Source organism: Sphaerodactylus townsendi, linkage group LG01 (genome assembly GCF_021028975.2).
Source record: "Sphaerodactylus townsendi isolate TG3544 linkage group LG01, MPM_Stown_v2.3, whole genome shotgun sequence".
In the NCBI taxonomy this organism is placed as follows: domain Eukaryota; kingdom Metazoa; phylum Chordata; class Lepidosauria; order Squamata; family Sphaerodactylidae; genus Sphaerodactylus; species Sphaerodactylus townsendi.
The window spans coordinates 153,166,130-153,183,381 of record NC_059425.1 but is presented as its reverse complement, the minus strand read 5'-3'; the positions used below and the strand labels follow the sequence as shown (position 1 = coordinate 153,183,381).

Genomic DNA, 17,252 nt, shown 5'->3' with positions numbered 1-17,252 from the left:
GTGGCGAGTCTGAGATGACAGCTGGCCCAGGTGTCGGGGGCCGGGGAAGGGGGCACCATCAACGGCTGGTTCCTCCAAAGGCCCGGCGGAACAGCTCCGTCTTACAGGCCCTGCGGAACTCGCCAAGGTCCCGCAGGGCCCGGACAGTTGGAGGAAGAGCGTTCCACCAGGCCGGGGCCAGAGCCGTAAAGGCTCTGGCCTGTGTGGAGGCCAGCCGTATCGCCGAGGGGCCAGGGACCACCAGTAGATTGGCCTCAGCTGATCGAAGAGGCCTTGTTGGGACGTAAGGGGTGATGCGGTCTCGAAGATACGATGGTCCCAGGCCGCGTAAGGCCTTAAAGGTCAGTACCAGCACCTTGAAGATGATCCGGAATTCCACCGGAAGATGATCCAGAATTCCACATGGCTTTCTTGTATCCATTACTTAATACACTATATGGTCATGGCAGGTGAGACTTGGAAAATAAACTGTATTTTTCTCTTATGAGTTGCAGCTTGCTGTAGCTTTTATGCCTGAACAGTCAGTGTACAGAACTTTCTTAATCACTGGTGAAGACATATACTCCCCCTGTCACAGTCAAGGTATTAAAGTAATTTACTGAGCATAAATCACTTGCAGTTTGTCCCATCTTTGTCAAACATGCAGGGGTGTCAGATATCAGATATGTTGATATAGGCTGATCCTGTTAATAAGCTACAGTGAGTGCATGTACACTCTTTCTGTGTGCATTGAGTAATTTCTCATGTTATAATCAACAGAGTCACACACCCCCCCCCACCATCTAGACTGGCCTGGGTCGCTGGGCTCGATTATTAGCATTAAACCTAAGACCTAGTTTTGGGGAAGCAGTGTAGGTAACCCTGTTAAGCACTGTTAAAGCCCACTAATTTCCATGTGAAGAACTAAAGCGCGATCCTTTACCTGGGAGTAAGCTCGGTTGCTGGCAATGGGGCTTGCTTCTGAGTAAAACCTCCCAGGATCGTGATTCACCCTTTGGAAGAGTTGCACAGTTGCTTCAAAGCAAAGCCACCGACTACCACCAAGCTTACTCCCGAGTAACGCACGTCTCGGAGCCAACCGTTTTTTCTAAACTAAAACCTCAGTATTCAGGTTAAATTACTGTGTTGGCACTTTGTGATAAATAAGTGGGTTTTGGGTTGTAATTTGGGCACTCGGTCTCTAAAAGGTTCGGTATCACTGGATTAGGCAGTTGGCAAAACCATTTTTGATGCTTCAGAGGGTCAAACCTAGGTCCGTGTTATGTATTTAAAATCTTACAATTGCTTCCTGCAAATGAAACATGCTGGAGCTTGAGTATTTGAAGACCTTTATTACTTTTCTTTTTGGCTTTTGCTTCTGCTTGTCGACGCATTTACAGCTGACCTGACAACACTGGGAAGAACATGCTGTACAGTTCAAAAGAGAAATGTAGCCTGAGAACTACTCAGGGCCTTGGAGGAAGGCGTGAGCATCGCAGTGTCCTGTTCCTTGCAGGTGCCTGTTGCATCCATCCGAAACAAGTCATTAAGACCCTTTTTGGAACATACTAATTTCCTAATGTTAGAGTAGTAGAATATGCCTGTAGGTGTGATTGTGAAAGGCATGAATGCAGTTGAAAACTAGTCAGTGTGACACAGGCATATAATAAATAGGGCAATGTAATAATGAGGTTTATTTAAAACCTGTAATATGGATTCAGAGAATGTCATTGATACAAGTGTTCTGTTTTTTTCCCAAGAGATATCCAGATACAGTTCAGCATCAATGAAGCTGGCAACAGGAAATACATGAAATGCGACTTAATTACCTGGAGTCGTAAAGTGCTATGTTGGCTCAAATTTTATTCTATTTCTTGGAATATATAGAACATGAAAAAATAGGGTGGAATATGGACAGAGACAGAATTATATAGCCACATGGTTTTCATTTCAGACCATTTCCCCTTTTTGTTATGCTTACATCTTGTGCTCATCTTTGTCCACTGCTACGCCTCAAATCCCATAGTTTGGTGATGTATGTACAAAGGCATTAGAGATAAGCAAGAAAATGGCTCATGATGAAATGGCTTCCATGTATGTATATGACTCAGGCCTCTGTGTTAGATAACAAACATATAATTGGGGATGTTACTGAAACATGTGACTAGTCAATTGTTTGATCAGCAAACACCTGCTATTATTTATACTGCCATGTGCAAAATGTTGCATTGAAGATGCACAACATAGGACATTAAAAACCCACGGGACGAAAAGGTCCATTCCGCACAGCACAAATAAAACATCCTGCAGACATTTTAAAAGGAACCATTTTGGCTTTTTTTGTCCACATAGCGAGGACAAATAAAGTGTTTCACCCCAAATTAGTTATTTTATCCACTTCCTCTCCCACTGTTAGAGATCTCACTTCCATTTTGCGAGCAGCTCACGACCCCCATTTTCTGCCATTTTAGGATTCTCCATGACACCTGCCATTTGCAGAAGATTCCTATGGTGGTTCCTCTGCATACAGCTCATCCACCAGCAATTTCCACGTAAAAAGTACACGAATAAAGTTACACAAAAAAGTACACAAAAAAGTACACAAACAAAGGAAAAATGACAAGTGCGCCAAATTGGCAGTGAAAACTAACTTTATTTGTGTACTTTTTATACAGACATTGTGGGGAGATGAGCTGTAAGCAGAGGAGCAAAGACCAATGACACCTGCTCCAACTGTGGGAAATAGCTGTTAACTGGTGGGGTTGGGAACATGTCTATTGACCGCCTCACCTTAGCTTACTTCTTACTCCTGCCTCTTAATGTTTTGGTTGTGGTCTCCTGTCTGTCGTTAATGTTAATGTTATTTTCAGTGTCAGGTTAGCACATGGGGGAAAAAATCTTTTAAAAAGTGTTTTGAAACCATGCAAATAAAAACCGAGTGTGTTCTGGAACTATGCAAAAGTTCACTTGATGTCAGGTGTGGAGATTAGGGGGGTGGGCCGCAGGGCAGGCAGATAGAGGTGGCTGGGTGGGAAAAATAAACTGGTTCTGCTCTTATGGTGTTTGCATGGTAGTGGGTTCAATGAGAGATTTTTGAAAATAATAGCCAAATTGGTGATTTTTTAAGATCCTGGGATGAGGGAAATATCGTCGGGCAAACCCGCTTTAGGACCAGGAACCATGTGAACTTTTTGGCCAAACTGGGATATTTCCCTTGCTCAACCTGGGATATTTGGACTGTGTAGAAATGACCAAAGAAAGCAATATAGTTGATACTGGACACCATAAATCCTTGAGAATATTGTTTTCTTTGTCAACACATCCTTGAATCTTGTCTCTACTCCCACACTAATTGCTATGTTATCTTGTTGCCTTGAAATCAGAGATTTCTTCTTACTCTCTACTGTGGGTGTTTTAGCTACCATAGGACACACTTCAGGTAGATAAACTTTTAAAAGTCTAATGGTTGAAAAAGAAGAGTTGCTCCCCAAACCTTGGTTTACTCACATTAAGTGCCATTGACTGCAACCGGATTTGCTTCTGAATAAGTCGCTTTAAGGATTTCAGCCTTAAGCACACAGTTAAATCTCCTCGTATTTTTTTGGTAGTATTCTTTCTTTCGACTCCATTTATGATACCATTTTGAGTAATGGAACAAAAACTTCTATCAACAAGTGCAAAAGAGACAGTCGATACTTTGGAAGCGGTAGGAAGCAGTGATCAGAGAAGCTGGCCTTGATTTGTTCCCATGTTAACAAGGCTTTTTTTAACTTAGATGATATGGCTTCACATATGGCAACAAGGTTTTTTTATAATCCAGGCAGCCCTTAAAGAGGCTTTGGGGAGGATCAGTTTACAGCTCAAGGCACCAGGGGGATCTCATGTCGACACTAATAAGATTTTTAAAAATGTAATGACCCTTTCTGCGTCTTTTTTAACCTTTATCACTGCAAATTGAACCATTGGATAATAAGGGACATTTTTAAAAATCCTTAATTTTTCCTGAGGACATTTTTACATTTAAAAAGAATACTAATTTAAACATGCCAATAATGAATGCTTATATTCGTTGCTCATTCCATTGTCAGACGGTACCAGGTTAACAAGTGTAGCAACTTGGGGACTGTCCTTTTACTTAAATCACACTTTAATGCTTATTAGACACATCCCTGGTTTGTGGAAGCAATTCAATGGATTCTATATATAGCATCCTAGCTGCCCATAAATGGGAGGGCAGGGGCAGTCGCCTTCTTTTAGAGTTGGACATTATTTTTGTTTTCTTCAGCCCTGAGTTTGGTAAGCTGGGCAAGACTGTTCTTCCTCTCTGCTTTGCCTCTTTGACATCTCTCTGATAGGTATGTGTTCATTTTAAAAACTACACGCGTTATTCAGTGTCAAATGAAATGCTGTTTCAAGAAAGTATCTATACTGTATTTTTCCTGTGTGAAAGGGCTTAAATATTTACTCACTTAATTGTTAATTTCACCATGGGGATCTTAAGTAATCTTCCCCTCTTCATTTTGCTTCCATGAATACCACAGTGTTGCATGCTGGTATCTGCATAAAGCCTCTAAGAGTCAATGGGATTTAAACAGATTAATTATGAGCTGGGTTGCAATCTAGTGGTCCAAGGTAAGCCAGCTCTGTTAAAGTCAATGGGAGCTTAACATAAGCTGTATGTTTAGATATATTTCACACAAAAGGCAAACACTAATAATTTCTTTCCTTACGATAATCATAGGGAAATGTATGGATGTTTGTGGCTTATTAATTGAATACTTGCTGGATTTATTGTATGGGTATTTGGATGGGCATAAGTTGATAACTTGTGTCTGCTTAAGGAATTATTTTAAGAAACAAGTGAATGAAGCCATTGGCCTTTAATAAATGTCTTCAAAACACATTAAAAAGAAGAAACCCAGGTTCTACCTGTCATGTATTTTAAGTCTTGCTTTACCCCCCAAAAAATTGATTTCTGATCTGCTGTTGTTTTTTGTTAATGTTTGGTGCCCTAGAATCTTTTAAAATTTCCACTGTGTTACTCTTGATAGAGTTTGGAAATCCTATGATGCCTGATGTAGAGAGAACGTAAAATTAAGTGAAGAAGGCATAGATGGAAGTGTTGTAAAGGAGGCTAATGGAAGTTGGGATGGCTTGAAACAGATCTCCTTTTTATTGTTTCCTTGCTTGATTTTCTTGGGTGTCCAGTTAAAAAGGAAAAGGGAGTATCTGGAATCTCCGGATTTAACAAGTCGTCTGCAGCAAATTCTTTTTTGTATGCAAGGAGTTGGGTGGGTTACTTTTTTCAGTTCAATCCAAATTACTCTATCATCAATTTGTGGACCCAGCTAGCCTCTGGGCCCCTATTAAAAGGTATGCAGTTGAATAAAATTGGTGCCATTTATAGCATTTTGTCAGCTTTTATTAATGAGGTCTTTTTTGTAGGCCTCACGAGAAAAATAAAAGGTCACTTCTTCCTGGCTCTGTGTAGTGCATAAAAATGCCTAGCAATTCTGATAGGGAAGTTGTCTCTTTTCTTAGTCTCATGGCTCCTCTCCCTTATATATTATCAAAGGGACTTTTTAAAGAAGATATATATTTTGCAATGTATGCGGCAATTTCGCGCACCTGTGATAGAATGGGCTCAGGACCCATTGCTGCCTCTTCGGGGTCGTTGCTCCCCAGCACCCTGTTCATAAGTATATGAGGTTGGCAACATCTCATCTCAACTGTTATTCAGTATCAACATGACATCAAGGAGCTCAGGAAGGCATGCACGATTAATCAAATGGCTCTCTATTTTAAAAGCTCTCATAAATATAGGCCTTTTCGGAAACTTATTCAAGAAAGTCCAGGAATGTTTCTGAGCAGTTATTTTTAATAAGCATCTTTCACGGAGGCATCTATAATCTATATGGTTCAGATGGTGAGGATTTGATCAGTGTGCAGTGATTGGTGCCTATGGGAGCTGCCAGCGACTCTCCATCCACTGCTTTTGGATGCTGATTGATTGAGCATGCTCTGTCTGTGTCCAAGCTGAGCAATGGAGGAAATAGTGGTAGATTCTTCCCATTTTACTTTGTTGCCTGAGGCAAATGAGGGAGAGGCGAGAGGATAGATTCCTCTGTGTGTGTGTGTGTGTGTGTGTGTGTGTGTGTGTGTGTGTGTGTGTGTGAAGGAAGAGCAAGAGAAAAAGGGCTTCCTACTACTTTGCCCCAACCAACAACTCTGTTCATATATGTGTGTAAAGAAATATATGCCTGGGAAAAAGAAGAGCAAGAAAGGAGCAAAAATAATTTTTTCAGCTGTTCTTCCTCTCCACCCATGTATTGGAATGCAGATTTCAGCAACTCTTTGTTTATTCTTATAGTATGTTGAATAGGCCAGTGTGAGACTTGTCTCCCATCCCACTTATTATGAGCCCTTGTTTGCAGTGTTGCTGCCCACACTCATATAAAAGGGTGTACTCGTTTCTACTAATTCCACCTCCACCCTGGAATTGGGAGATCCCTGAAAAAAAGTGCCAGTACTCAGTCGCAGTGAGGGGGGGGGGGAGTACTGCCAAGTTGCAGCCAACTTATGGCAACTACGTCAGGTTTACCAGGCAAGAGACACTCAGAGGTACCTTTGGGTTGTGACCCTGGACTGCTTTGGTGGTCTCCCAACCAAATATTAATCAGTGCCAACCCTACTTAGCTTCCAAGATCTGATGAGATCAAGCTTTCCTGGGCTATCAAGGTCAGGGCTTGGGTGAGCACACTCACAAAAAAGCCCTGCCTGTTCATATATATATGTTAGTTTTAGAATCATGCAAACAGATTTCAATTAGGGTGAGAAGCTCTGCGTTAGGAAATTGGGTTCCAGTATATTTCCTGTGATATGAATCACAATAAAAAATTGTCAACCATTCAAAAATGTCTTGGTGTGCTCTACTAATCTTTCCCCCTATCAGTTGTGAATCCTTTAAGTATCTCAGAATGTACTGGGAAACCATTGGCTACTTACAGCATATTTCCTATGAAAACTATGGAGGTATTTGTCTATCAGAAGCTACTATACTCCACTCACAGCTAGTGACTATTTTCTTGACATTAACCATTGTTGACGCTGGTCTAGATTTGAATCTGATCCCTTTCAGTCCTTCAGAGGCTGACATTTCATAAATAGAAGGCTACTGGATGCGCTGTCTGTCCCTTTTTTCAGCATGGGATACCCTTTCTACAAGTCTGACCTACGGGAGTGTTGCAAGTAAAAGTAACCTAAAGACCACCTTAGGTCATGGCTTTGATGATTCTCAGCTGGGCTTTGGCATTACATCATTATGGGTAGCTCTGAAAGCATATACTTGGCAAGGGGTGGGAATGTTCCATATATGCACCTGCCCCTGGAGATGTACTGGCACTACATCACACTAGCCAAAGGGGAACCCGCTACACCACTGCTACAGGCACAAAAGTCAATTCAACAGTAAAACTGATATTTTAACAATGTGTTCAATGCGTCAAACATCAAAAAGCCTAATATTGAGCCAGGGAGACTGTCTCTCTCTCTCCCCCACTCCTTGCAGAGATTGACAACAGGCATTTCTCTTAAAAAAACCACAATAATAGCAGCCAGCAAAATTTTGATATAAAGAATATTGACATTACATTTAAAGGGCTTTTTAAAAAGTTGGCAATCTCAAATCTTGTATTGGACAGGGGAGCGACCCGGAAGCGGGGGCAGACAAGCTGCGCAAGCCTCACAGCGGGCAGAGGGGCACCTCTTCATGTGTAAACAAGGAAATGCAAGGTGACTCCACTGTGAAGGCACTTCGGGGCAAGGAACATTGTGGGAGGTGCTTCTTGCATAATGGGCCTAAGTTCCAGCAATAGAACATACTCCAAGTTTCTTTTTTGACTGCACAAAGCTTTAGGCAGAACTGAGAGTCAGTGTTATGTACTGGTCAGAGTAGTGGACTAGGAGTGGGAAAGCCTCATATTCCCACTTAAACATGAAGCTTATTTGGTGACCTTGGGCTTGCATTTCTCTCTCCCTCCCAACCTAATTGATTTCACAGGCTTGTTGTGAGGATAAAATTGGGGGGGGGGGGGGGGCTTGAGTACTACCTAAAACTTTGTGAAGGCAGCCTAGGATAAAAATGTTATAGAATTCATTCATTAGGGCCTGGAAATATGACTCTTAAACATGCTGACTCAGCAAAGAAACATGACAACCTGAATTGTAGTTAAAGTTGCCAACTCTGGGTTGGGAAATTCCTGGAGGTTCAGGGTGGATCCTGGGGAGGATGGGATTTAGGGAAGGAAGGGATTTCAGTGAGGTATAATGCCTGGGTCCACCTGCCACATCTGCCATTTTTTCCAGGAGAAGTGATTGAGGGTTGCTAGGTTCTCCCCTTGCCCCCAGTGGAGAATGGGGGTTAAGGTTGCCAGATGTGGACTGGAGAACTCCTGTGGATTTGGGGATGGAGCCAGGAGAGGACAGGGATCTCAGTGGGGTACAATGCCATAAGGTCCACCCCCCAAAGCATCCATTTTCAAGGGAACTGATCCAGGGGAGCTGATCTCTGGAGTGTGGAGATGAACTGTAATTCTTGGAGATCCTTAGGTCCCACCTTGAGACTGACATCCTTAACTGATCTCTATCTGTGGGACATCAATTATGATTTGGGAAATCTCCAGGCTTCACCAGGGGTTGTGGTTTCATAAGCATCAGTGCAGTATTTCAATCTGACACTGGATGCTATCTGGGTTGAAAGACTAAAATATTAAATATGTTCATAGTACAACTATACAACATGGCTGCTTACATACTATAGATCAGTGATGGTGAATCTTTTTGAGACCGAGTGCCCAAATTGCAACCCAGACCCCACTTATTTATCGCAAAGTACCAACCCGTCAATTTAACCTGAATGCTGAGGTTTTAGTTTAGAAAAAAACGGTCCCTCTTCCTTTGCCCCACCCGCTCGAGCAGGGGCCAGCCTGCTCTAGCCTCCAGCAAGTCCCGCGCACACTGCTCTGTGCCTCTCTAGCATCTCTGCCTCCTCTGCGTCCCCCTCCTGGGCAGCAACCACCCGGAGCACAGGCACCAGGCCCGCCAGTCGAGTCTTCCCTGCTCACTGCGGTGCACACACGTCGTTCTCAGTGGCCCAAGCCAGCCTAGATGTGTGTGTGTGGGGGGATGATTTTCCGCCCCCCACATGATGAACTCTGTGTGAGCATGCCCACAGAGAGGGCTTCGAGTACCACCTCTGGCCCCCATGCCATAGGTTCGCCACCACTGCTATAGATACATTCTGAACTAGATATCCCTAAGTTGTATGGTTGTTTTTAATTGAAATCCTTGTATTCGAGAAATTACTATTCCCTCTTTTACTTAGATGTGAAGTATTTGGAACTCAGGCTAGATTATTATTGGGCCTACTATGTTCACTCAACCAATGCATGAAATTCTTATTCTGTGCAGTTTGTGATTTTTTAAAAAGCCAGTGAAGGTTTTCTGACCTTTCTGTTTCTTTAGGAGGCATTTCTTCTGCAACGGTTTGAGAAATGTAGTTAGCATTCTGTCCCTCAAGAAGAGATGACTATTAAATTTCTTTTGTATACTACCGGTGCAGAATTTTTAGTGAAACCAATGCACCAATGTCATATCCTGATGGAAGATGGCCTATGGGAAATTTCCCAGGATTTCTTTCAGAGGTTGAAATGGGTTTGGCTGCTTCAGTAACAATCACTATTAGTGTAGGATATAATGTCTGCTCAATTGCTTATGTCCGTGCAAACTATTTAAGACAAAAATTGATGAACTGGCACATCCAATTTCAATTTTGAGTGGATCTAAATTGGCAAAATGTGATTCTATACACTGCGATTTGACCTTGTGAATCTATATCATCATATCCAACTCTCCCCAAAGGGATTCAAAGACTCTGTCATGAATTGAGACCTTTCCTTTGATGGAAAGAATCTTCATCCAATGTCAAGGAACCTTTGGCCCCCAGCTATAAGATTTCGACTTAGCACACACCAATACCACAGATTCCCTTAACACCATGTTTTGGAATTAGTTTCGTTCTGATTCAATGGGAAGCCTGCCACCTACAGAAAGCAGTTAACATTGATCACATAAGAACATAAGAACATAAATCAATCATGCTTTATGACAATGGTGATTTACATAGCACTTAAAGCTAAGCACTTTACATGGAATTTAACAAGACTTTTCAGAAGGCTCATAGTCTAATTACACTCAGGATGAAACCAGGTAGGGAAGACAAAAAGGGAACACTACAATATGGGAAGTAATGTATGGGAAGTAATTTATAAAGCATAGCATCATCATATAAGTGAACATTTGTCGTAAGATATAAAAGTTTTGTATTTTGGAGGGGGGAAAAAACCCTGTCTGCAAATTCAGTGGCTGGTTGACAGGAAGGATCAAGCATTAACTCAATCTGCAGTATCCTTTGGACTAATATGGCTATTGAAGTCCAGATTCCCTGGCTCTTCCTCCTGAGGGTGGGAGCAGAAGACACTAGAGGTGGACTCTAGGACTGGCCAGTGACAGATCTTATTACTGAGCTTACCATAAGCATTCCAATCAGGGAAAAGTACTGTGAAATGAGGGGCAGAACTATTGGTCATGTTTAAAATAAAAAATGGTTCTGAAGGATTTTGGAGAAGTTAGAAAATCTGTTCTGTGTGACGAGGAATGTAAGAAATTTACATAGCAATCTTGCGAGCCTTAGCAACAGGTGATATATGGCAGCAGATGAGAAAGTAGTGGATCATTTCAGTGGAGGGTCATTTGTTATAAACAGAGATGGTATCTGCTCACAGAGAAGAGGAGTTAGGTCATTCAAAGGTAATATATCTCTGACGGTCCGGGTCAGACTTCAAGAACAAACAGCAAATGGTTGCTGATATCCAGACTAGCATCCTTAATACAACATTGTGGAAGCAAAGTAAATTGCTACAATGTTTGAGAAGAGCAAATCGCAAAATACCAATTGTATTCAAAAAAAGGTTCCCAAAGGCTCCTCAGTAATTGCTTTCTTTTGTTTCCCTAAACCTTTGCATTGGCGCTTAGGCAATGCATTCTACAGAAATCATAATCACTGTCAGTAATCCTTGTGAATAATATTTCTAAAAGTGCATATGATAGACCCAGTACTGGAGAGGAATGAAACTAAATAGAGTTCTGACAGCAGCTTCATAATCTAAAATTTGATATATTTACTCATGGTGCATTCATGTCATCCACAAACAAAGTTCTGCATCATTCAGAATGATAACGCATATTAGCATTATGCATCATCTACACAGAAAGCACTTCATGAAAAAGTGTGAAAACTGTGGACTGTGCATCAGGCTAAATATGATTCTGCTATGTTAAAATTATGTGATGGAATAAGTGAAAAAGACAGAATGGGTTCCATTTTTAACTGAAGTTTTTGCACCTTGCTTTTGTCATCAGAGGGATCCAAAATTGCCTCAAACAGCTGAACAACAGCAGAGCACATATTGTGATGGTCTTGGATTTATACACTGGCTTTTCTGAACGCCTGAACTGCAAACGACAGAGGACTGAGAGTTGTTTGGTTCTTGCTCTGTGACACCTGCTCATGCCTCTGGCCACACCCATGTTTTTTTTAGGTAGACCAGGAGGGAAGAAAATATCCTTAGCAAGATGGTACAACTAGTAAGGGTATTCCTCCATGCTTCCCTAATGACGATGAACCAAACTTGGTGTAAAAGAAAGATCCTTCTGGGCATTTTTTTTCCAGAGATGAAAAACTATCAGTTAATGCTGTCACAATCCAGCTAATTGTGAATTATGTGCACACTGCCATGTCAGTCTTTTGGATGGGGCAGTCCTTCATAATGAATACATGCCTCCTGATGAGGTTCATCTATCTGTCTGAGCAGAAAGATGCTCATGAGGCCATACCTCTTTCTGACACATTGGATTAAAGTTGTAACGCCAATCAAGCAATGACTCTCTGCCAGAATATAAATATAGCCAGCATTTGGAACTGCATTTAGTAATTTATTGAGAATGTCATTCTGCTTATAAATGGTGGTCTTCCTAGATTTGTAGACTCACTGCCAGTTTGCTTGCCTGCTTCTCTCTATGTCTGTTCTCCATGAGCATTGTGGTTTGTGTCAGAAATCTTTGTTCTGAAAAAAGGCCAATCTGTATCTGATTATCACACATATACCAATTTCACTATTTATTCCAGGAATCCCTAGTAGTGATATTTTAACTCTCCCCAACTGAGACTCTTACATGTTTGTTCATTACTCACTGACCCTAATAAGTTAGTTGGGACTAATGTCTCTTTGCCACCATCAGTATCAGTCCCGACTAACTTAAATTCGGTTGCTTTCAGTGTGGTTTTGTGACTTTTGACAGTAAAAGCAAGTTCTAATATTCATTACTGTATGTTTGTATCAGAAATTAGTACCAGAACCCTTATATTACTTGGCATCAAGTTAAACAGTATTTTTCAGTGAAAACATTTTGTGTAAGTCATATTGTATGAGTCATAAGAGAACAAGGGCCAATTCACAGGCCTTTAATATCAGTTCTGTCCTGGATTATAAATTTGCCATGCATTGTGTTTCATCATATGATGGACAGCTTAAAAATAGCATACTAACAGTGCAAACCTAAATGGATTCACACCCTTCTAAACCCATTGACAGCAAAGGGCGTGACTTTTTCAAGGAAGCATTGCAAATCTACTTACTCTGTTGTAGGAGTTAGTTGGATTTAGCTGGATTTCCTCTCAGATTAACTTGCATGGAATTCAGAGGCATGGTTCTTAGTTTATGACCCTATTTTATCCAGTCTACCCTCATGTTCCTGTGGTTATACTCTGGATCTAAGTCACTTATTTTGGGAGGTACAACCCACTCAGTGCTGGATTTAGATGATGAGAGGCCCTAGGCTTTTCCATTTGTGAGGCCTCTCCATCCTCACAAATAGAGGAAGATGGAGGAGTGTTTTAAACAAATTATTTATTTGTTTATTATTCTTATTATTATCGGTATTGTTCTGAAATGGAGAACAAAGGAAATTACTGAAGAGTTGTTTAGTGTGTTATGACAGCATGTGTACAAAAGACCAAGACAGTGTCAAAAAGATTATACACCTTGGCTGGATATTATACACCCCCTAGATTTTGAGGCCCTGAGCTGCAGCCTGCTAAGTCTGTAGGTAAATCTGGCACTGATTCTACTTCAGCATGAAGTTGTAAGGGAAAACAGCAATGTGGGTTTGAAAGCCTTGGCTAAATATACTGCTGCTGTCTAATTTACAGGTGCTGTACGCAGCAACAGATTCCAACATGTCGTCCAAGAGAGTGCCATTCTACCAAAAGAGGCACAAGCACTTTGATCAGTCCTATCGCAACATTGAGACAAGGTATTTGCTCAAAGAATATGCAGCAAGAAAGTAAGTACTATACCCCACCCACCCCGCATATGTATAAATAGCTTTTCAGAATTCTGTTTGGCCGAATGCAAGCCAGTACAGTTTTTGAGCCATGAATGCATATAACAGCCACCAGCTGTATTCAGGAGTTCAGCTGCAATGTGATAAGCCTTCTGTTTTCACGGTCTGAGTGAGATTTCAGATGTGGTCTTTTTGTCAGTGTGAGTATGTGCTCACATCAGAGCAAGATACCCAACCTCCTGAACAGCTCTGATGTGCTCTTTTGCGAGACTGTTGCAAATGTTATACTGGAAATTAGTAATTTTAACTGTGTTTTTTAATCTTGTTTTACTTTGAAATTTTGTCCTGTTTTGTATGCCAACAAAGGCTTGTTGTTGTTGTTGTTGTTGAGTGGTCACAGTTCCTGACTAGTAGGCTGCATTTGGCTTGATCGTCACATATTGTACATGCCTTCTAGTGGCCCAATTCTGTGGTGATCGTCAGCACAAACTCAATGGGACATAGGATTTAGTTTAAGGGCTCCAGTGTTGTTGTGCCACCCTTGTTACTTACATGGATGCCATGCAAAGATTTTTGCGCTGAGCGTTTATGGGAGTGGGAAAAAACCAGCATCTGGTTGACCTGGATGCAATTCCAACAAGGTCACCAAATAACCCCGAAGCTCCACATTTAGCAGAGCCAGGTTAACACAGGCTGGGGTCACAAAAGCTGTGGCTAAGGTAAGAGATGCCGTAGCATAGTATAGCCAAAAAACCCCTAGTATTTGTTCATATTTTTGTCATGCTTTCTTGGGAGATAAAAAAAAACTTGCTCTCTCAGTGTTAATGATGGTGTCATATCACATACTTGAGAAGACACTTTCCTCTAAATAGTTAAGAAGAACTAATGGAAACTCTTTCCCCATTGAAATGTCCTCTGTGACCTTCTGCATGTTCTACACGACCAGACTATTTGACTGACATTTCTTTGCTGGAGAGGAGGAACTCATTACATTCTCAATTCAAATTTGGATTAACAAAAGCAGCTCTTTAGCATCTTTCAGTTCTGGTATCATTAAACAAATGTAGGCCTTTTGTTCATCTAAGCCACAGGTGTCAAACTCGCACCCCTCCAGATGTTATGGACTACAGTTCCCACCATCCCCTGCCAGCATCATGCTGGCAGGGGATGATGGGAACTGTAGTCCATAACATCTGGAGGGGCACAATTTTGACACCTATGATCTCTAAGCTGTTTCAGACAGAGATGTCAGCCTCCAAGTGGGCCCTGGGGAGCCCCCAGAATTACAGCTCATCTCCAGACTACAAAGATCTGTTCCCCTGGAGAAAACAGATGCTTTGGAGGATGAATTTTATGACATTGTACCCCACTGAGGTCCCTGTCCTTTCCAGGCTCCATCCCCAGACCTCCAGGAGTTTCCCAACCTGGATATGGCAACCCAACCCCCAGGGGGACTGAGCAACCAATCTGAGAGTGTCCGTTTGCAACTGTGATTATTCTAGATACCTGGCCAGTCCTCCCCGCTCAGCATTGCTGAGCAGAGAAGAATTCTACCAATGACCAGTATTTTACGAGTCTAAGAAGAAATAGAAACCATAACTCCACATTATGTTAAGTTGCTGTTTCTTTGATTTTTGGAGGGTTGCTTCTAGACAGGCAGTTTCCTATGACACATCTTCCAGTCTAGGAAGAACAACCTGTAGACTTTGTGCCCGGAGATTTCATGGCTCATCTGAAGAAGAGTCACAGGAACAGAGAAGGTAACACTTACTTCAACCATTGTATCACGGTAATGAACTCAGCGTTTTTGTCATGGGAATTGTGATGAATCTTTTGATGATGATTGGTTGATTTGTCCTAATGTCACAGGGAAGCTGGGGAAAAAGAAATCTGTTGACTGGTTGTCACTATCTAAACTGTTCTTACTTTAGTGAGAAGTAGTAGGGGCCAGGAAGAGGAGGAGAAAAGAGTCTTTGAAGGCCAAAAGAGATGCAGTGGGATGAGGAGAGAGCTAGAAAAAGGACAGCTGTAAAAAAAGGCAGTTCCTCAAATGAACGAGAAGGCCAGAGCAGAGGCGGAGCAAAAGGAAACTGCACCCGGGGCACTTGCGCGCCCTGCGCCCCTGCTGCGGCGCTGCCCATCCCCAACCTGGAATGCCCCGGAACGCCCCTGCCATGCCCCCTCTAGTGACCAGCCATGCCTCTGCCACTGCTCCACCAGGGGCGTCACGCCCCCCATCCCGTTGCTGCTACGCCACTGGGCCAGAGGGAAGAATTTCAGAGGAAAGCTAGGCGAGACAATGGGCAGAGAAGAGAAGCATTTATGACCATGACGCAACAGATATGTTTATGAACTGATTTAAATGTATTAGCTGAAATTTATCACACAGAAAATCTCTGGTTTCTTTAATGTTCACCTTTTCTCTGTAGTCCTGGAAAATTATGCTGTTGTAGTTAACTGGGGAAGGCAATGGCAAACCACCTAAACAATCTGCCCAGAAAACATCTTGATGTGACATCATCCCATGGGCCAGTAAGGACCTGGGACTACCCTTATTATTTTACACATCACCAAACATGTACTGGGGCAATTTAGGGTGTCTGACTCCAGAACAACAAAGTCTTCAAACCTACCCTACTTGTAAGAAATCTTTCAAATTTTCGGAAAGTTCAGGGTTACTGGCATAGCTATCAACATGTTTAGACACTTCTGTTTTTATCAGGTTCTTTATTAATGTATTCAGTCTGACTACCAAAGCATTGGATGTCTCATAAATCTCATAGTGACATCTGCCAGTACTGAAAAATACTTTTAAAAAGTGGATCTAACAGGGAATCAGTTCTCAGTACGCCCGCCCCCCCTTCAGCAAATGTACCATGGTTTGTTGAATGCCTGAACTGTATATTTTGGCAACTTACTCATAATATAGTTATCTTCTCACATCCTATTTATCATGGGGGGAGGGGTTTAAAGTGACTTCTCAGTTTCAGCCGAGAGATGTAGTCCTATAATAATTATGCTGACATAACTACTCCAGTTTTGTGAGTGGCTGTACGCCCATTAATGTACTGTCCAACAAATACAGCAGGAACATGAACACTGTGTATTATGAAAGGTACAGTTACGGAGATGTCAATGTTTTTTCCTGTTCACACAAGTTAAAGATCTCAAGTTAACTTTTGGTCAAACCAAGATAATACAGAATGGATGACAAATACTAACTGTGCTTTAACAAGAGATAAGTTAAATGTGAAGATTTAAGTGTGTATGTGTGTGTGTGTGTGTGTGTGTGTGTGTGTGTGTATGTATGTCTATATATGTATATGTATATATATATGTATGTGTGTGTGTGTGTGTGTATATACACACCATATACATATATGGTGGAATGACTTTATTGTTCTCTTGTAGTTGGCTCTTACACTGCTCCAGTAAAATAGGAATGGTTTCATCACACAGGCTGGTGGGATCATGTGTACAGCTGTAAAAAAAGGTGGGTTGAAGGAGGCAGTGGTCCACTCACTCTTGAAAAGACCATCTTTAGATCCCGGTGATCTGGCCAATTACTGCCCTGTCTCGAATCTTTCGTTTCTGGAGAAGGTAATTGAGAGAGTGGTGTTAGAGCAGCTTCAGGGTTTCCTTGAGGACGCATCAGTGCTCGACCCCTTCCAGTCCGGCTTCTGTGCTGGGCATGGGACGGAGACCGTCCTCGTCGCCATCACAGATATACTCCGCATTCAGCTAGACCGAGGCGGATCGGGGTTGCTAGTGTTACTCGATCTCACAGCGGCATTTGATATGGTCGATCACGA

At 42.0% G+C, this 17,252-nt stretch overlaps 1 protein-coding gene across 2 annotated transcripts in view; it reads left to right on the top strand.

Moving 5' to 3' along the window:
• Nucleotides 1–4,216: 4,216 nt before the first annotated feature.
• MYOM2 (myomesin 2) overlaps nt 4,217–17,252 on the top strand; it is a 104,985-nt gene continuing 91,949 nt past the window's right edge. Inside the window, exons 1-3 of one of the 2 annotated variants that reach the window (XM_048497597.1) lie at nt 4,217–4,334; nt 13,307–13,440; nt 15,081–15,200. In XM_048497597.1, the coding sequence (XP_048353554.1) occupies nt 13,334–13,440; nt 15,081–15,200 (227 nt within the window). In that variant the 5' untranslated portion in view covers nt 4,217–4,334; nt 13,307–13,333. The remainder of the gene's footprint in view (nt 4,335–13,306; nt 13,441–15,080; nt 15,201–17,252) is intronic. The other variant, XM_048497607.1, reaches the window with a different exon arrangement.